We start from the raw sequence: 21,537 nt of genomic DNA on the forward strand, positions 1-21,537 counted from the left end.
GACATATCAGATAGTTTCATTAACACCAGGTTTACAATTTTAAAGAAAAATTGAATTTAAATCCTTGACCATGATCTCTTATTCTTTCTCTCTCACTCTATTTCTCTCTATCTTTCTCTTTCTCTCTTTCTCTTTCTCTCTCTCTCTCTTTCTTACAATACAATTCAGAAAATGCATGATGTGCCCTTTTGACCCCCCCCCCCTCCCCTCGGAGCTCGTCACTGACTCTTATTCCGGACCTAAGTCTTACAATTTAACACGTTAAATGTACAGGTAACCTTGCACAAGTCGAAACCTCTTGGGACCACAAATATATTAGACTAATAAGAGGTAAATAAAAATGTTTTGCATTATCTGGTTGAAAAAGTTGTATCAATTTATTCAAGGTTAACTACAAAACAGATGGTAGTATAAATTAGGAATAGGTTAAAGATGACCCCCCCCCCCCCCCCTCCCCTCTAAAAATAAAAACAAGTGCCGTATGTAGACAAACCCCCAAAAATGTATAGACTCCTTATGACAAAAAAGTTAGTGTGGAGCCCCCGCACATATGCAGGTTCCCAAACTATTTTGTTCATAGGCGGTCATGAATATAATTCTTTAGGGTTTGTATATGTTGAGGCCCACGCTCAAATTTCAAAATTGTTGGGTTCAGAGCTCAATGTGGGGGCCATCTGTATGATAATCTTGTTTTTAGAAGTCCTACATATGATGACACCGGCCGCTTAAAATCTCGAGCCGCGGATTCAAAGTTAAACGTTAAGAACAGCCCCTGCGGTCATCACTCTTTAGTGAGAAATTTGAAAAAGGGCACAATATTTTGGATGTCTTACGGTAGGGCCGCTTCACAACTCTTAATTTTGCCCTTCATTCGGATTCAGCTCATACCAAATCGCTTGTGCTTGTATTGAACTCATGTTGGTAGTAATCATGGACAGGGGCGGCAATCCTTGGCCCGATAGGGGGACACGTCCCCCAGGAAATTTATAAAGATAGCTAAAAAGAAATATAAAGGAAAGAACGCACATATTGGGCTTAGGGATTTTCTAGAATGCATAATTTCAGCATTCAACATTGCAAAATCTCGCTTGGTCGCTACGCCCCGGCCCACAGTGGGCCAGGGAGGAACCAAAGTGCGCCAAAACTCATGTTTGGGGATTTGTTTTTTATGAATCCAGAGGAAATGTTTGGATTTCCAGGGATTTTCGCTTAAATTTTATTACCAACATTTTCTCTAATGTCTAAGCTTTAAGTTGATACCAGATTTGGCTGCCCGATTCTGCCCGTTATTATGTTAGAGCCGTTTTCCTTGCAACATTGCCCCGAAAATGTGTTTATTTTGGTCCGCGGTGTCAGAACAAGTGTTACGCGCCCCCTCGCGCCGTGATTTATGACCATGAATCCTTCATGATTCACCCCGCGGACCCAAAAACCCACATTTTTCGGGGCAATGTGGCAAGGAAAATCGGCTCTAACATAACAGCGGGCAAGATCGGGCAGCCAAATTTGGTATCAACTTGAAGCTTAGACATCAGATAAAATGGTGGTATTAAAATTTAAGCGGTACACCGCGGAGATCTAAACATTTCTTCTGGATTTATAAAAAAAACATGGACAATTAGTCCATTTCGGTGAATTACCTTATAATATATCATGAAAATTGGGTTTCTATTAATTTTAACCCATTCATTCAACGAAATGAACTATCAGGAATATGTGAGAGCAATTTCATATCAATAACTTAAAAACTTCATGTTGAATTGAAAGATTTTTTTAAAAAGTCACTTTTGCACTAAAACTGTGAATATGTAGGATTTTGCTGTTTGAAGTAGTAAATTTATACCCTTAATGTGCATACCGGAATTAAATATTTCACTGAGGTACTCCTCTATGTATTACCTTTCAACTGGGCAAGAAAAAAAATGAAACAATAAATCACCCAAATTTAGTTTTGGCGCACTTTGGTTCCTCCCTGGCCCACGTGCGGCCCTCGCCCGATAACACAAAACTATGACGCTCCCGGCCGTGATTTATCCATGGTTGGTGTAAAGATCTTTTTTCCCTTTCATTTCTACTTACCTAATTGTGTGCTATCACAATCATGATTGTTTCATTTTTCCTTTAAAGCAGGCGCGTAGCTAGGGGCGGTAGGGGCACTAAGAGGACATAGGACGAAAAAGGAGCAGACAAAGAAACATTTTGTGAAATTCTGACAAGTCGAGAACAGTACCACGAATCGTCTTCTTTATCTAATAATTAAATGAAATGTCAAAACTTCCGCGCATCGCTCAGGAGGGGGGCAACTGAATTCAGACAAGCATTGGGAGTCAAGAATGGTAAAACGAATCATCTTCTTTCTCTAATAATTTAATGAAACGTCAAAGCTTCCACGCTTCCACGGGGGAAACTGCATTCAAACAAGGATTAAGAGTCACGAATCGTCTTCTTTCTCTAATAATTTAATGAAACGTCAAAGCTTACGCGCTACGCGCGGGCAGGGGGAAACTGAATTCAGACAAGGATTAAGAGTCGAGAATGGTACAAAGAATCGTCTCCCTTTCTCTTATAATTTAATGAAACGTCAAAGCTTCCGCGCTTCGCGCGGGAGTAGGGGCGGGAACTCAATTCAGACAAGGATTAAGAGTCGAGAACGGAACAACGAATCATCTTCTTTTCTTATAATTAAATGAAACGTTAAGCTTACGTGCAAAGCGCAGGAGGGGGCTGAATTCAGTCAAGTAATAAGAGTCGAGAATGGTACAACAAATCTTCTTTCTTTAATAATTAATGAAAGGGCAAAGCTTCCGCGCTTCGCACGGGCGAGGGGGAAACTGAATACACCAGTTTACAGTTGTATCAGTGCGCATGAGCAGACAGTTGACCTCGGGTCATTGGCCCCGGAACAGGGCCAAATTGGCCCTGTTCCGGGGCCAATGACCTCTGACCTCTGGTATTTATGCGTAAATTAAGATTGCACCAATGCAAATGATGATATGCGCGCACAACGCAGCGCGCAGGCAGTGATCATCATAATTTGCATGGGCGCAATCTTAATTTACGCTTAAATACATGACCTCTAGGTCATTGGCCTTGTTTAAAATGGCGCACACAACTGTAAACTGGTGTATTCAGACAAGGATTAAGAGTCGAGAATGGTATACAACGAATCGTCTTCTTTCTCTGATATTAAATGAAACGTCAAAGCTTCCACGCTTCGCGCGAGAGGGGGTGGGGGAAACTGCATTCAAACATGGATTAAGAGTCACGAATCGTCTTCTTTCTCTAATAATTTAATGAAATGTCAAAGCTTCCACGCTTCGCGCGAGAGGGGGGGGGGGAACTGCCTTCAAACAAGGATTAAGAATCGAGAATGTTACAACGAATCGTCTTCTTTCTCTAATAATTTAATGAAACGTCAAAGCTTCCGCGCTTCGCGCGGGAGGGGGTAAACTGAAATCAGACGAGTCCAGAATTGTACAACAAATCGTCTATTTCTCTAATAATTAATGAAAGGTCAAAGCTTCCGCGTTTCGCGCATATTGGGGGGGGGGGGGGGGGGGGGCGGGACAGCGAGCTGCCCGAATATGAGTTTTTGATATCTTTTCTCGTTTATTTTGGTGATAAATAACACTTTCACAAATACATATTACGCTCAAATTGTTGCTCGCTCGCTTCGCTCACTAGCCGAATTGTGAAACCAGAAAATTACTTTTTTCGGGCAAGAGGCTATAACCCCCCCCCCCCCCGCCCCCAGAGATAAATGTCAAAAATTGTACCGGTATGGTGCTTCTAAAATGACCTTGAAAAAACGGTCTGCGCAATTTTCAAATTTCCGCCCCCCCCCCCCCCCCCCCCCCCCCCCCCCCCCCCCCCCCCCCCCCCCCCCCCTATTGGAAAATCCTGGATCCGCGCCTGTCTATAGGCCAAGAGCCTGTCCAGGAATGTCGCTCCATTGGGCCCATGAGATTTGACCTCTTGAAGAATTAGGCCCAAGTAAGTCATTGACAGAGCTAATTCCAAGAATTCTACCGGTCTTTTCATTTTATAGGAAAGAGGGCGAAGGGACTGAGGGCCGGTTTCCCCATTCAAAAACTTGCCTTTCATGCATCATTCTAGGGGGCCGCAGCCGTTTCAACCCCTCACCCGATCCTCCGCGGATTAACTATGTCTTCTACAGTCAAACATCAGCAATTGTATAGTTTATGATGGCCACACCTGTCAATGTTTTGATATGATTTAAATGAGTCGGAGGCACATTTTGTTCTTATAGTTTATCATTAGGGGTATATTACTATACGGTTATTTATTTTTCCCGATGTTCTCTTGCTCTTCTCCAGAGTTAGCTGTGGTGTAAAAGTGGATGAATTTGAACCCGGATCTAATCAACATGACTCAGCAAGGCCTCATTGATCCACTACAAGAACCAGAAGTGCTCCAATCGAGCAGTGGCAGTGGTATCTCGTACCAGCTGGTTGATCTAGATGTCTCCAAGAACAAGTAAAATTCTGACTTTATATTATACAGAAAATAAAATGGTACTTACAATATTCTAGCCATTCCCCCTAGCTCCTCCCGAGACAAAGTTACAGATTACTAGTACCTCCTCAACTGCTTTTACATGAAGGAAAAAAAAGAAGTCACCACGTTTTTTCCAAAACCTATCACTGGTATATTCATTCATAAAATATGCCCCACATCTTACAGCCCTACACAATCTCCTCTGTACATTTGAATAAATACATATTTGCATGCAAAGATATCTTGATAATGATTGCTGCAATGTTTACATCTTATTATGATATTAGGAAACGAGAGTTATAGGTAAAGACCTATTATGGTCATGCGATTGCATTGTGAAAGAAACGTTGTGGAATCGATCAGAAAAAGTTGATCATCTAGCATCTAGCATCTGCAAGGTTCTGGAATCATCAAAATGATAAGAAATTTGGCCCATTCTTCGTAAAGTTACAAGCACTATACACAGAAAGATGTATATGGGACTACCCTATATCTCTCACAGACCATGAGAGAAACAAATTTACCAAATATATGAATTAGTAGGCGGTTTCCCGGCAAATTTTTTATCATCATGTACTAGTCAAAACATTCTTTCACATGATTGGTAATGAGAGCTTCCATTTCATTTTTTGAAATTGGGGCGTTTCCAATACTGGTCTTTACCTTTAAATGGTAATAAAGACTGTCATGTGCAGTAATGTGCTCGATTAGGATAAATTTGCTTGGCCTACTTTGTCTTTGACATAATACATATTGAAATACTTCATATTCTGATCTTTTAAAGCCCCACTACACTACTTATATAGCTACTTGCGCCCTCTATATAGCAAACGATGCCTAATCGGTGACCGCTGGTCCCCCATGATCCCCTTTTTCTTATGTTAATTGAGAGCTGATTTGATGAGATAACCACCTGTCAGTGACCACGCTGGGTGGTCTAATCCCTCCTGGCCAAACTAGTGCAGACAGGCTTTAAAGCATACTATTAACTGAGTGCTGCAAAAAGTTAAATACACTGATTGACTCGTATATCTATCAGAAGAACCGTTAGTTAATCTCAACCTCGCTTGGTTTGTCATGATAAGTTCCAAAGTGGTGATAACTGTTATTTTCTTTACTACTTTCAGATCAAACATTCTAAAAAGGACGAATTTTCGCCAGGAGGAGCGCGATGTCCTGGTGTCTCTCATCACTGAGTACAGGGGTGTCTTGGATCGCAGGAATTCGAAGGACACTAGGTGGCGCTACTCGAACCTGACTCCAACAGAAGCATGGCAGTTGATTACTGACAAGTACAACAGTCATCCTGGGTTCCGTCATAGGTAGGTGGCGAAGTTAAATTTTAATGATGTTAAGACTAGATAAAGGCAGGTGTTGTGCACTTTCCTGAAGTTTCAGTGTGGGTGTGTGGGTGTGTGTGTGCTGACAAGTATAACAGTCATCCCAAGTTCCGTTAAAGGTAGGTGGCAAAGTTAAAATTGATGATGGTAAAACTAGATAAAGGCAGGTGTTGGGCACTTTCCTAAAGTTTCAGTGTAGGTGTGTGTGTGTGTGTGTGTGCTTGCACGCAGGTGTGGATAAAAGCGTTTCTATAATAGAGTTTTGATCAGCAAGATTTGTTTGGAACTGCATTTTCCCCGATTGTTTTTCCTGATCGTTTTCCTTGATTATTTTTCCATTGCTATAGAGACCCCGCGCAACTCCGTAAATGTTGGATGAACATGAAGGCACGTTCGCAATTCTCCATGGCACAGAGACGGCAACTGGGACTAGAATGCTCTTCTGTTAGGCCACCCTCTCGGAGCTTTTCCAAGGCGAGACAGACTGTGGCAATCAGACTCAGAAACACAGGCACTCCAAACACCCTCAACAGTCGGTCTTTTGCCAGCCGAAAATCCAATTTGAGCCGGGTGAACACGTCTAGTACGTATATTTCTGTTTAAATATTCAGGGCAGATATGTTGGAAATGGCTTCTATGAATTATCTATCGGTACCGATCAAGATTTTTTTCAAATTCAAACATTTATTTATTCTTGCTCTATTTGATCCGCTTAGAATAGATACTGCTTGGAACAACATCCCTTAAATATGGGTGGGGCAGAAACCTACAAGTTCTATACCAGGCCTTCTCAACTGGCAGCGCGCGCGCCACTGGTGGCGCTTGCGGTCAGTCAGAGTGGCGCGCGGCTGTTCCAAAAAAATAATACAAATTAAAAATTAAAAATTAAAGAAAGAACAACATTAAAACAATTTATTTTAAAATAAAAAAACTCCGAAAAATCAATAAGTCGAAGTCGAAGTTGAGCCCAAAATGTAAGCAAGCCATTTTGTTTGCTTGATTTGCACTTCATTTTGACATTTTCCGTGTTTATTGCACCAAAATAACTACATATAAATTAACTTCCAGTGTAGATTTTAGCCAGGAATTGTACTAATTAATTCACATCAATATGAAATTATGATTGATGTTTTATGGAACAAAAAGGTGTTAAAAATGCCACATCTGGGCCTCAAAAAAGCCCTAAAATCCACTAGCTTCCGGGGGATTCGCCCCCTGGACCCCACCCGGTATCGGCTCGGTCGCTACGCTCCCTCATAACACAGTCACCAAACATACAGGTTGGCACTTCAACCTCAATTCATTTTTGCTTTGGCGCTTCTAATAAACTAGTTGAGAAGGCCTGTTCTATACATTGTTATCATACTTAGTAATTAATGACATGTGAATCTTTAACTTTTGAATAATGTTGATGCAATAGTAACTTTTTAGTTATCAATTAAGTTGTAAGTGTTTTTGTGTTGTTGGTTTTTTTTTTGGGGGGGGGGGGGGTGGGGGTGGTAGAGGGTGAATAAGTTTACATTTGAAATGGGCACCACTTTTCTAAACCTCAAGTTAACAATCAATGTCTTTATTGTCTCGCCCGTTTTATTTTCTCAGCTCAACTGAAGATCAAAAAGTCAAGGCAGCGCATGCAACAGCATGAAGGATACAATCGAGACGTAGTACAACAAAGGGAATATGGAGTTGCAAAGTCGGCTCAGGATTTCTCCAACTACCATTTACAGTCTGGAGTAGGTAACACTGAACATCAGTACCTTAGAGTACAGGGCAGAAGAGATCCGCCAATCAACCGACAAACACAGCCGCGGCCTGTACAACTACACCGATCTGCAGACGTGGTACCACAATCCAGTGAGGTCCAGAGATTGCCTGAGTTGAGGACGAGTCAGGGATATCTGATGCACGATGCAAGATCGGCAGATCAACATAGTGGTAACATTCAGCGTGACATCTCTCCATCACACATTCAGGGTCAACAACAGATGCTAACAGTGGTGCAGAACCTTGCACAGAGCTCCAATAGATCGCAGCCGATGGCCATGCAGCCAGGCACCATCCTGTCACAGATGGAACAGTTCTCACCTCCCATGCCGCAGCGATTGACCGTCGGGGAGTTCTTGGGGAAGACCGTCGAAATGAGGTCGGATGCCACTCGAACCCAGTACAACACTCATGACGACGCACCTGGTTTAGGTGTATCATTGCAACATCTGCACGCAGAGGACAATCCCGGGATTGCATCGGTTACTGTTGCAGAACGGTTGCTACCTCAGGAATCAACAGCCAATGCATCACCTATTACTTACCAGACGGTTACCCAAGTGAGGTCCATTGAGAGTCTGGATGACCTTGAGAATGTTCTTGAATCAGTAGGACCGGTCATATCAAACGTCAAAAGTATTAGTGATGAATCAAGACCCAAGGAAAGTGAAGCAACAAACGACAGTGACATCGAAGAAATTCAGCTAATTATCAAAACAGAAGGTATGTGTGATTAGTGATTCTCCCTTCTTTTAACAGATCATTACCAATGTAACATGTGTATTTGGAATGAAAATGTAGCTTGCTGTTCGGTCTAAAAACTTATTACACATCTGTATTCTAGCATAATTTAGATTATTGTGTTTTGGTTTTTGTGATATTACGTGTACTTATGCCGCTGTATTTTACTGTTTTTGCATATAAACCAATACTTCTTACTAATTTTACATTCATTGGAACCTAATGTTTGGCTTAATGTAAAATGCTTCTACATTTTTAATCCTACAGATGAGGTTCATGAAATAAATTCCTCTGTGGAAACAGTAACTAGAACTGAAAGAACCAAACCCCAAAATAAGACAAGAAACATCACCAAAGAGGCTACCAAAGTCATCATCAACGTAGCTACACAAACAGAAACAGTTGCTGAAAGCAATGGTGATGTCTCCCTACAGTCTAGTACAAAGAAGCAAGGGGAATCTTTGGAAACAGATGAGAATCGGTCCAAAAAACAAAACAGAGATAAGGTTGTCCTTGCCAACCCCAGATCAACGTTATGTGACCAAAATGAGGATAAAAAGCTGGAGAAAGATCTGCATTACGTCGACGATGATGAGGTTATGGAGGAAGACAATGATGTCAGTTTCATCCCAGTGGAAACTGAAAAAAATGATGCCAAGGAGCTGAATGATGACGTCGATGACCAGCATGACGAAACCGGAGATCCTTCTCATTCCTTTGAACTTGGTGAACATCCGAACGAAGATGGAGATTGGTACGATTTGGCCGATGAGGAGAGGAAGGCAGGAATGGATCTGCTCTTCTACGAGGTGGAGAAAGTCAAAGAGGAGGCAGGAGCGGCTAAGTGTCGGCGAGAGCTCCTGGAGGTGGAGCTGCAAACAGCAAGGCAGCAGATGGAGTTGACGAGAATTAAACAAGAGGTAGAAATAGAGCTCATGCGAGAGAAGGTCCGTCAAGAAAGAGCCAAGGCTGATAGCATGATGGTACAGAAAAAAGAGACAGAGCTCCAGGATGAAAAGTAATATTTTCTGGAGATCACCAGCGCACCACTTGCAGTGCGCCTGCACCTTGATCCGTTCGAAATTCAGAATCTTACGTGCAACTTGGACACGTATGACACCTTTGCTGTTTGCGCTTCCTCAGGAATCGAAAGAGCTCAACATTAAAAGAAAGCTTGGCATTGTAAGGGGACAATTCACTATTCTAACAATAACAAATTAAACTACTGTCTCACATTCAGGGCGTAAAGTTTTTGCCATAAGGTCTAATTGTCCGGGAGGTAGTTTTTGAGCGGGAGCTGAAAGTTTAAAACGCGGCATATTAGTTGTCATATACCCTAGCTAGGAAGCATCACTTAGATTGTATTAGATTGAGATATCGAGTCAAGCAAAAGACGTCTTGTGTGCAACGAGCATCAAGTATGGTAAGCTTTAAGTTTACGAGACGTTATTGGTGCAGTTAATGTGTGTCGAGAACGAGAGCAAACATAAATGTATTATTGAGAGAGCACTCTAGTCATTTTTTTAAATAAAGACTTAAAATTTATATTTTATGTTTATTGTTGATCTTTGATTTTCACGAAACAGTGAAAGAAAAATACCTTGATCTTTTGCAGCAAAATTTAAAGCGGGAGATAGAGATAGAGAGACAGAGAGAAAGAGACAGAGCTAGGGATGCGAAAATCTTGGGGGGGGGGGATGGTTGTGATTGTTTTTTTGACATAAATATATTGAAAAAATTATCAAAAATCTGAATGCGTTCTTGATTTGGATGGACTACTTGTACTCACTCTTACGGCATATGTTTGACCTGGGATGTAACGTATGCAAAATGAATTTCTCAGTGTAAACTAATTGCCAGCTTTCATTACTCCATTCAAGGATAGGCCTACACACAGTGGATGTCATTTTTATATATCGTCCATGTTTTTGCTTACTTGCTTCGCTCGCTCACTCACAAGATTAAGATTTAGATCAATCATAATTCTTTATAAATAGACAGGATTCAGGTTACCTAGCAAATATATGAAACTACACAGTCAAGATATGCATTCCACAGAGACTTTTATTCATCATGACAATACAAACAAGACAACAAAAAAAGCTGTATATCTAGCATAATGTACAACATGAGTAATTAAATTCACAAAAAGCATACACAGCCCATGTGTGCTGGTAGATCTTGGAACACGATTGAGTCTTTGGGTTTTCTTGCTATGGCTCCATAAGGAATAACATAACATAAAGTGTTAAGCAAGAGAACCAAAGAGGTTGGTGTTTAATTAAGGCACAAATTTACATGTGGGAAACAACGAGCTGTTTTGTGCTTGGGACTGGGTGAAAAGAAAAATCAAGTTTGGTGGTGGTGATGATGATAACATTTGGTGTCTTCTGCAAGCTATGAATGATGACTACACTCATGAACATCACCCTCTCCATACCACAGTGAAACCTTTTATCTTAATTTTTTTTTTTTTACATACAGAAAATTTTCTGAACATAAAACCTAAAACTTTCTAGTGTTTGGAAGATTCTAGGCATTGACACCTACAACCTGAAAGAATGTTGTATTACAATTTCCTTCATATTTACCATTACATTGGTGACTAACAAAGATTTTAAACCAATAATAAAATGGGGAGACAAATTAAAGGAGAAATTCACCTAGATATTACCGTAAGTCTGTTTTAATAGAAGCATAAAACTTCAGAAATTTCTATTTTTGCCCTAAAGAAAATTTCCAGTCATGCATGCACCCTAAATATAATTTCACTGACCTGATCCTTTCATTTTCAGCTTCTATTAAAACAAACTTAATATCCAGGTGGACTTTCCCTTTAATGAGCTTCCCGGAGAGATCAACCTCTGTGGAAAGTGTGAATTAGAGGATTAGTCAACCAGAGAATACGCTATGAATCTGGGAATTTAATCACCACTGGATACCGGTTTTATGCAATAAATAACTAATACACGAAGAACTCCGGATCCCAAAGGAAAAAAAAAAGAGTTTCTGTAATGGTAACTCATACAATACACACATCAAAAGAACAAAAATCCATCAAAAAAAGGACCTTAAATACATTATTACTTTACTCCATAACTGATTACATCAGGATAGCTTATATTATATAGCAAATTTTCTTTATGTTTTTCAAAAAACATGAAGTTTAGACAGATGACATATTCATAATATTGAGTCTGTTTGGATAGGTATTTTCAATATGTGATATTTGATTGATTGTATCTATCGGCATGACGACAATTACCTTTGCAACTTGTTTATTACATGAATATTGATACTGGTATTCATTAAGATGATATCCAACTTGTGGCATCATCTAAAAAAGCGGTCGTTTGATATGCGCACACCTACGCTGCATAAATAATCATTTGCATAATCAACTTGTAAATTTTTGATATATTCCATCAATAATCAAATTACATTTCTTGTGGTATCTTGTGCACATTCTAATATGATATAAAACATTAGTCCTGGATTTTGTTTAACTTTCTAGATTTAAAGTGGAAATTATTCACAAATTTAAACAAAACAAATACAATTGGAGCAGCTCATTCAAAAAGATAATGTTTCACACCATCATAATTTGTAAATTGCTTACTAATGATGGGCATTCAGAATACTCCATCCACCTATCCCGTTTAAGTTGTTAGTAGGCTTTCAGTCATTACCCAAACTTCGAGTTACATTGAAACACTAGAATTTATAGAATGGCATTGTGGGAACTTGCATGTTACTCACATGACTCAATTGATACATCGATCGCTTGATGTTATCAGGCAACGAATGTGACACATACAAACAAAACTTCCATTTCTTCTACTCCAGCTCCACAGCGAGCAAATTACATCTAACATTGATAACAAAAACCATTATCTGAGGAACTAAAAAAAAAAAACTGTTCATGCCATCTCTAAATATACAGCTTATTATTTATGATTACTGGTAGAATGTTTATCTATCTACATGTTGGCTCTCTCAGAACATGTTATATCTTTAATGTCTACTCCAGGTATGAATTAATTCATTTCTTCTTCACCATGTCATACATGTATTTAAAATAAAATAATTTCAGGCTTAATCGGAATTCAGATATGAAAGCTATCTACTAACAACCATCTTTATATGTTGTAAAGCTCTGGATAGCAATATACCTGTTTTCAACTAAAACAAAACGGGATATATCTAGCATAACAAATAATCAAAACTGTCAAATTTCAATGTTATCACTTTGAACAAGTGTTCTCCAAGAGCAGAGCCAAATTTTTACATCATTTTGATCCCTGGTTACACGAAAGAAAATGACTGCTCACAAACACCATTCAATATTTCTGCAAACAGCCATTTTCATTGTTTCTAATATCACAAAATGATCTACTGAATTCCAGGACTGATAAACGATATCGTTAGGGCATAAACCCGTAAGTGAAAGTATAAGAGTAAACATCCTCCTGGCACGTAGCAGAATATACAAGATATCTAAACAAGTACAAGGATTGAGCACTGCTTTGAATACCTAAACAAACAGGAGTCTTTACAAGAGGGATCTCGATAGATGAAAGTTCCTTTTTTACGGATGTCTCTTTTCCAAATCAAATTCTGGTGTTGGACGTAGCGTTGAGTCCATGAGTTCCTACCTGGAGTAGACATTGAGGACAGCTGGGGATGGACAGTGGGTGGATTGATTCAGCGGAAGGTGTATCTGACGTAGGGCACCTCTACATCTTCTCCTTCAGTGTCATTGCAGCATAGCTCAAAGACCAGGCTCTTGACGTGCTTAGGGATCTTCTTCTTGGAGACCTTGGTCACCACCTCGGACATCCTAGATGGGGGTGATGATGAAAGCAGATTGAAGCACATGGGGATTATAATTGATACATGATCACTCTTAAAGAGAAGGTTGAGTTCCGGAAAGAGGTGAAAAATAATTTGTGAGCGTTGTCATTGTTTTATGCAAGTGTGGAAGAACATTAGATAAAAAATGTTCCCTGAAAAGCATGGCACTTCAAATGCCTTAATATTCTAAAAATGGCATTAACATCATAAAAATTGGGACAGATTTTTATGCCACATGTTCGTGTAGTCCCATATACATCTTTCTGTGTACATTGCTTGTTACTTGACCAATACTGGGCCAAATTTGCTATCATTTTGATGATTCCAGAACCTTGCAGTACACACCAATACTTAAATGGTAGAAGATCAAACTTTTCCGATCGATTCCACAACGTTTCTTTCAGGATGCAATTGCATGACCAGAACTCAACTTCATCTTTAAGGTCCAGGTGACAACGGCATAAATATTTCCACTCATTAACGATAGCGATATTACAAGGATGAAATGAAATATATTTAATAATAAGAATTTTGTTTGACGCAGCCTTGCTGATTTATCATAGGCATTAAAAGTTTCTTTTTAATGCAAATTACCAAATTTCACTAATGCATTAATTTATACCAACCACATAAATGTATTGATGATTCTGATAAATTTCTACAAGTCATACAAATCAATAATCATTTCTGAGAAATACATTTCAAATTACCAAAAATGTGGTTCTTCAACTTTCCTAGACACTGTACAGACTTAAGTATGCCCTATAGAATAAAAGATGCATTCATTCCAAGATCTTCTCTTCACAAGCTTTTGACTTACTTGATGGGCAGCCTTTCTTTGAGTTTAGCAGCCGGCATGAAGAACGAGTAGAGCATGCATACTCCTTGTGATAACATGGTGATCTCTAGCTTATGATCATTCTGGAAGTGATCAAGGAATCCCTTCAGGGTCATCTCTTTGTCTGACACGTTCACTTCAAAGCGATCCCACAGCGAGAACTCAGTGTCGTAATACTGGAGATCAAAAAAAGTTTTGTGATGAGAACAAAGCTAATTAGACACTCATGAAACACACAAAGTAAGATGTCTAAGGATGCAATATTTGATACGGTAATGATTATGAATTGGATGTATACGATACCATCATATATACAGAATAAAAATCAGCCAAAAATCTTTTATCAAATGCGACAAACAAAAGTAGGATATTCAGTTCTGACGAGAAGTGAACATATTGGCAATTTCCAAGTCTGAAGATTCAAATAAGCATAACACTGTTCTGCTTGTGTTTCCAAACATCTTTTAACAATTATTATTAATTGAAATGCAGCATTTGATACTATACAGTATTCACAAACATTACTATGATTTGAGCAAAACTATGTCATTATTAATGTGCATTGCAATATGCAAATACATGCCTAAGAAAATCCCACAATGTTCAAGAGAAATAATTTCTGCACATTTTGAGTGGTTAATTTTTACTACAGAGTAATTAAATTGCAGTCATTGGGCAATTACTCTTCTTCACAAGAGGCCTCCATTTAACATCCTATCCCAGGGACGTAAGATATGCTCTCATCACACTGACTCACCTTCATCTTGCTTGGTGCAATGGGCTCTGAGAAACCAAAGAAGGGCAAAGCAAGGTTAATGAAACCATTCTTGTAGGACTCCATCTTCTTGTTCTGGTTGACGAGCTTGATGAGTTCCAGGCAGACGAGGCCGGCAACCACAGAGGTGGTGGTGGCGATGGCTGGGATGATCTTACCGGCTATCTTCTTGGTCTAGGGGTGTTGACAAAAGTTACAGTTTATATCACAGAGCAATTTAACATCCAGCAAACAGTGATTTAAAGCATTGATGAGGATATAAAGACAGATCATGTTCCTCTTTTGAATACTCATACAATCAAACCTGCCTGCCCTGTACACAGAGGTCATTTACCGTCTAGATAAGTCACCTGTCTGCAATCGCCATGTTATTTGCTTCCACTAAGTAGCCATTATAGACAGGTTTTAATGTATTTCATTAGAAAATGTTTAATAGCTTTGACAGTGATAAAAGAGAAAAATAAACCAGGAAGGGATAGTTCTTAAAGATGAGTTCTGGTAATGCAATTGCATTGTGAAAGAAAAGGTGTGGAATGGATCAGAAAAGTTGATCATATAGCATGTAAGTAATGGTGTGTAATGCAAGGTTCTGGGGTCATCAAAATCATCATAAATTTGGCAGAGTCTTGGTAAAGTAACAAGCACTTACACAGAAAGATGTATATGGGACAACACACATGGTGTCGGGCTGGTACTACCCTGATTTCCTTATCTTTCTATGCTCATTACTCAGCCAGTATACATTTTCTTCCAAAATTGTTTGGCACATGACATTTATTTGTAATCTTGAACATTCAGTGTAAGTTTCGTTAGATTCTGTGAGAATTCATTTTCTTTTTTTTTACCAGAACTCAAGTTTATCATTAACAAGTAACAAAGTACAGTCAAAGTCTGTCTTCGAGACCACCTGTCTATAGTGGCCACTTTTTTCTGTATCCCCTTGAGAGGCCTCTATAGACAGGTCTGACTGTATGTGAATGTCCTGGAGTGTATGAAGAGAAAGCTACAGAGAGAGATGCAGTCTCAGCAAAGTCTCCAGGATTAATCTTGCACATCTTTCAACCATGGCTACATTCATTGAACAATGCAGTCAAACGATAAGGTGCTCAATACAACTAGGGCTCATGCGAGTGAAAAGGGGAGAGCAAGCATTAAGAAATAGGAAAGATAGTAGTTGTTCATTTCCTATTCTATATGGATGATGAACATCAATTTCCATAATTAACATAATTTTGCGTGATGTTTTGTCTTATCAACTCTTGTATGAATACCCCCATGATGCTATCTTCAGGTATACTTAGTATTTTAATAGATAACAATTTAATCTTGTCATCTCCAGTACTGCAGTGATTTTACTTATTTGAAGAAGAAACAAAATTTGTGAAAACAAACAACAACAAAATATATCATACATGGAACCTACCACTTAATACCAATGGTACTGGATGTATGTGCTCTTGCCCATGTGCCTATAACATGCTGGCATGCTTACCTTATGTTTATCAGAAGGCGAGATTCCATAGTTCTCAGCTCTCAGATTTGATGTTGCCACGATGAAGTCCATGTGAAAGTTGGTGTCATCATCCTGTTTACGAAGAGTAAATGCATCAATTTGAATCGATATATACTTCTCAAGCAAACCTTTACAGATGTTGTTACGAGCCACAGGTTAAAAAGGACATTTCTGTAACTATGTACATACATAAAACCATATCAATTTAGTTTTCTAATAGCTGCACTGTGTATCTCCATGACACAAAAATGTCACCATCTGCAAGGCACGACTTGGATTCAAACACGGGGGATTGTATGGAAAAATCAAAGAGCCAACAAACAGATCGGGCCCCAATTCATTAAACTTGTTATCAATTACAAGTCACTATAACAGTTTTAAGCTACTGAAATCCTTGCATTTGATTGGCTGAGAGAAAAGTTGTTATAGAAATTTGATGAAACGGGGCACCAGTCGATGTGTACCATTACTCCTTCAAATCTACAGTGTTACTTTACAACATTACATCATGAAAAGCATGCAGAGATGCATCCTATTGTAAAAATGATACAAAGATGGCAGTCCCCCTCGGAATGGGGGACCTTCATGGTTTCTGTGATTTATTTTGCCTGCACCATTCTTGGCAACTTGTAAATGCTCATGGGAATCACGATAATGTTTTTTAAATGATTTTCATCCTTTATTTTGTAAGATTTGTTCTTCTATGTAATTCTTTTGTATACACTTTGTTTTGCTGATAAATAATAATAATAATAATAATAATAATAAAAGTCCTCCATACCTTTTCAAAGTCTAGTGGTTTAATGGTGATCTGCTTGAGCTGCTCGGGGGTTGGCAGAGAGTCTACAATCTCTCTGAGACGAGCATCATCGGCATTGGCTTCAGCAGCCGCTTGAGCTTCTGCATCATTCACTGCAATCTTCACACCTATATATAACATAAAAGAACATAAGTGGGACTGCATAAAAGAATATAAGTGGGACTGTGTAAAAGAATATAAGTGGGACTGCATAAAAGAATATAAGTAGGACTGCGTAAAAGAATATAAGTGGGACTGCGTAAAACCAATGCTGCAATCATTACACCACCATACCACAAAAGAATATCATATACTACATAAAACAATGCTGTCATCTGCATATCTACAAACTACAGATGATGAGTGGGACTATGTAAAACCAATGCTGCAATATGAACATCTACATACCCCACAAGAGGGTATGAATGGGGCTATGTAAAAATAATGCTGTCACTCTTTTCTCTTGAACATATGTCTAACCTTTAATGACATTTCAATTCATATTTATTATCTTACTGGCAACAAATATATTTGCAGGTGTGCTCATACCAGGATCTTTAGAAAAAACATGACTTTAAGATCCTTGTCTGAGGAACTCTAATACAGCAGTAACTAACAATGGGATATTTATTTCCAATCAGGATGGTACAAACGTGATATACTACTGCATTGGCAGACAGATATTAAAATTAAAGTACCCGGGTGGGGTGGAAGAGCATAATTAGAGCCCTTCTCAACCCTTCCAAGTAGGCAAACTGACCTGCTTTAGGAGTGAAGACCGGTACATCTATGGATTGCAAGACCTTCCTGAAGTAGCTGTCATCTCGGTTACCCTCCAGACCATAGACGGCTGCTAGTAGGTTACTGGTAGATACTATATAGCTCAGATGCATATCCTGATTACAAAATAATAAACAATTTACAAAACAGGTTAATTAATATTCATTAGAGCAATTTTCAAATGTATTCATGATAAATATGATCCAAGCTTGTTCGAGAAAACTGACCACAATTTCTAATGTATTTTTTAATTTCTCATCTTTGTCTCTAACATAATTTTTTTTCCAGGCTAACACGAGGTTAAAGAAAAGAAAGCACGGTAGTTTGAAATGAGCAGCAAAGTTTGCAGGAGGAGGGGTCCTCCTTGGTATCCTCCTAAAACTACCTTCATAATAGAAGTTACTCTCAAAAAACAGTTTTTCTAGTTTTGGAGTATTGTCCTAGAATCAATAAAATGGCATGACAACACCAAAATAATCCCACTATTCTACGTGCAAAACCTCTTCCAGGGTTACCTGTTTCAGAGTTTCCTGATTGTAATCCTTATGAATAAAAGTTTATCCTTTCAATCACTTACACTTCCTCATCAAACAAGACCAGGGCCCCGTTGCATAAAACTTACCATTGATGGTAACTTTGCTATCAATGGCAACTACCATGGTAACAAGGCTCAACAGCCAATTAAAATCCAAGGTTTTTATGATAGTTACCATCAATGGTAAGTTTTGTGCAACGGGGCCCTGGGCCGGTATTCAATTCAATACTTAGAATAAGTAAAAAAAAAAATTACTGAGTAAATGGCTAGCTAAGATGTTTACTTATCTCTTATTCAAATCGCATTTTAGACTTTTTTTTTTTTTTACTAATGTTTCTCCAGCCATGTGTACCAACACACAAGAGTAGTGTTGCATTGGTAATTGAACATGGCCATGAGAGTTTAATATCCCAAAGATCAATTTTCAAGACAAGGTTAGAATGCCATGTCAAGATACTCAACACTTTGCATTGCATTTTATACTTTTATTTACTGGAGACAATATCTAAGTAAAATACCACCTGTCAATGACCATGCAGGGAGGTCTAATCCCTCATGGCCAAACTAGTGCAGATAGGCTTTAATATTTCATGATTATGTGAATGCCTGAGCAGCCCCTCAAAAGAATAGATGCTATTTGTGTTAGCATTTATAATTAGATGAAATAAGAATGAGATGGTAAAGAGCTTACATTATCGGGATTAAACAAGAGTGGATGTGGACACCTCTTAGGACCTGACCAAAATGGTGCTCCTGAACTGGTTGTCTGCAAGAGAGAAAAAAAATCAAAGTCAGATGGAATATCATACATGGGTAATAAGAAAGTACACATATTAAACTTAGGCTAAAACGTGCAATAGATGATATGTTCTTCTTTACTGATATATACATTAAGTCATGGACTTTCTGTCTTATAAATATAATTTATATTTTTGCATTTTTTTTAATGAAAAGAAACAAATTATAATTTCTGCAAAAGACAGGCTTCAATGGCAAAAGGATTGTCTGTAGACTAAGACTTCAGAATTTGCTATCTTTTGTCCTCTAAACTCAAAAATATAATATGTCTATTTGCAGAAGCCATGAAACCAGGGACAATTACTGGAAGAAATGTGTTTCTCACCTGATCTGCAGGAAAGTTGAAGAGAAGTTGTTTGATCTGGTTGACGAACTGACTCTCAAAATGATGCCTGGTCCATGATATACAATCCTCTAGGCTCTTGGGTCTATCGTCTATCAAGGCTCTCTTTAACAGTTCTAGAACTTCAATCTAGATGGATGAGAGAGATACAGGTGGATATGTGTTCAGACACACTTTCATGAAATAACACAGCTCATTAAATGTAATATAGAAGCACTTACCTTGTGGCCAATGGCAAGTAAAAGTCAAGACAGTTGTAGTGGCTAGCTATATCATGACTCGTCAGAAATGGCAGTAGTAATCTTTTCAAATACTAAATACAATTTTTAAGCTTTAACAAGACTAAATATAACAGCATTCGTTTAAAAAACAATGTTACAATACAACTTCTACTTCCTCTCATCACAATGTACTTAACTAGAAGTAGTAACTTTGTGAATGGAAGATATGTGAACAAATCCTAATTTAAACCAAGAAAACAAGAAACAAAATTAATAACACTTACTGGTTGACAGCCAGGCATCTTAAGAGTCCTTTCCATAAATTTGGGATCACTGGAAAGAAAATACATTCATTTCATAAGATACAAGGCCAATCCTTCTCCTGTCACATTGAATGAAACATTATAGTCACAAAACAAATGTGGATGCCATGTGTGCAAACATTCCTGCCCTTTCTTCTCATGTGGCATATTATGTAAGGCTCTGAATCAAAATTTATTGAGCCAAACCACAAAATGTGGAATGATTTATATCACAGAGCAATTGAACATGAAGCAAACAGTGATTGAAAGCATGTACAATCAAACCTGCCTGTCATGTAGATAGTGGTCATTTACATCTCCTGAGAGGAAGATGTGTGTGTTGTAGAATCCGTCGAGAAAATTTACCTTCCTATAATCACCATTTTATTTGCTTCTACTGAGAAGCCATTATAGACAGATTAGACTGTATTTCATACAAAAATGTATGTATACAGCTTTGAGAGGGATAAATGACACAAAGGAAGCCAAATAAATAGGTCTGACTGTATGTGAATGTCCTGGAGTGTATGAAGAGAAAGCTACAGAGAGAGATGCAGTCTCAGCAAAGTCTCCAGGATTAATCTTGCACATCTTTCAACCATGGCTACATTCATTGAACAATGCAGTCAAACGATAAAGGTGCTCAATACAACTAGGGATCAAACGTGGAATGATTGTAGCGGCAGGGTTAACCCTATTTTAACTGGGCTATTTCAGACCAGGTTTTTACTGAGGGGGGGTCAATTTGACCCCCCCCCCCCCTAAGATCTCGGCCGTTTCACCGCCGATCGCCGCGAATATTTGCATGCATGTTAAGTGAAGTGTATAGAATACTATGGTAATTTCAAATTTTTGAAAAATTCACTCATTTGCATATTTATGGTAATTTATGCAAATAAGGTCATAAAATTCACATTTCGGCCCATAAATCATAGATTATTCATATTTAAGTATTCTTTTTCACTACATATATTTATTAGACCATTTGGAATAATAATACAACACAAAAAATTGGAAGAGCCAGGTTATTCCTTATGTTATCTCTTGTGTTTTTATAATTTCTTATGTATTTCATTGTTTTTTTAACTTATGTATTTTATTGTTTTTGTTGTTTTATTTCATTTATAACTACAATTCAACTATTTTGACCCCAAAACAAACATCTAAACTTTAAACAAGACTGAATAACCAATGTTTTATCTATTTTAGGAAAAATGACTTTTACATGTTTTGTACACAAATCACGAAAATGAGCGATTTTCGGGCTGACATGCAAAGATAAAAGGTCACGCGACCTTGTAACCGTAGGTCCGATTTTCAAAAAAATCGTTTTAAAAGATGCGTAACACTCAAAAGTAAAAAGTCATGAGAGGAAAATTTTATATCTGCCGCGGTTTCGGAGTAGTCGCGAAATTT

The 21,537-nt window shown here is 38.4% G+C and overlaps 2 protein-coding genes across 4 annotated transcripts in view; one reads left to right on the forward strand and one right to left on the reverse strand.

Annotated features, from left to right (window-relative positions):
- The window catches only part of LOC100888904, a 17,487-nt gene extending 7,579 nt beyond the window's left edge, over positions 1 to 9,908 (forward strand). Inside the window, exons 2-6 of the mRNA XM_030972971.1 lie at positions 4,338 to 4,497; positions 5,646 to 5,840; positions 6,206 to 6,441; positions 7,458 to 8,345; positions 8,631 to 9,908. Of these exons, the coding sequence (XP_030828831.1) occupies positions 4,361 to 4,497; positions 5,646 to 5,840; positions 6,206 to 6,441; positions 7,458 to 8,345; positions 8,631 to 9,385 (2,211 nt within the window). The 5' untranslated portion in view covers positions 4,338 to 4,360 and the 3' untranslated portion in view covers positions 9,386 to 9,908. The remainder of the gene's footprint in view (positions 1 to 4,337; positions 4,498 to 5,645; positions 5,841 to 6,205; positions 6,442 to 7,457; positions 8,346 to 8,630) is intronic.
- Positions 9,909 to 10,409: 501 nt separating this feature from the next.
- LOC590611 (ubiquitin-like modifier-activating enzyme 1) overlaps positions 10,410 to 21,537 on the reverse strand; it is a 30,099-nt gene continuing 18,971 nt past the window's right edge. For 2 of the 3 annotated variants that reach the window (XM_011674098.2, XM_030972970.1), the window contains exons 16-24: positions 20,104 to 20,152; positions 19,581 to 19,727; positions 19,149 to 19,223; positions 17,903 to 18,038; positions 17,125 to 17,270; positions 16,323 to 16,415; positions 14,813 to 15,004; positions 14,038 to 14,231; positions 13,068 to 13,203 (exon numbers count right to left, since the gene is read on the reverse strand). In XM_011674098.2, the coding sequence (XP_011672400.2) occupies positions 13,068 to 13,203; positions 14,038 to 14,231; positions 14,813 to 15,004; positions 16,323 to 16,415; positions 17,125 to 17,270; positions 17,903 to 18,038; positions 19,149 to 19,223; positions 19,581 to 19,727; positions 20,104 to 20,152 (1,168 nt within the window). Of the gene's footprint in view, positions 13,204 to 14,037; positions 14,232 to 14,812; positions 15,005 to 16,322; positions 16,416 to 17,124; positions 17,271 to 17,902; positions 18,039 to 19,148; positions 19,224 to 19,580; positions 19,728 to 20,103; positions 20,153 to 21,537 lie in introns of all 3 variants that reach the window. The other variant, XM_790209.5, reaches the window with a different exon arrangement.

The sequence above is a fragment of the Strongylocentrotus purpuratus genome, unplaced genomic scaffold (assembly GCF_000002235.5).
Source record: "Strongylocentrotus purpuratus isolate Spur 01 unplaced genomic scaffold, Spur_5.0 spur5_scaffold_6, whole genome shotgun sequence".
Taxonomy (NCBI): Eukaryota; Metazoa; Echinodermata; class Echinoidea; order Camarodonta; family Strongylocentrotidae; genus Strongylocentrotus; species Strongylocentrotus purpuratus.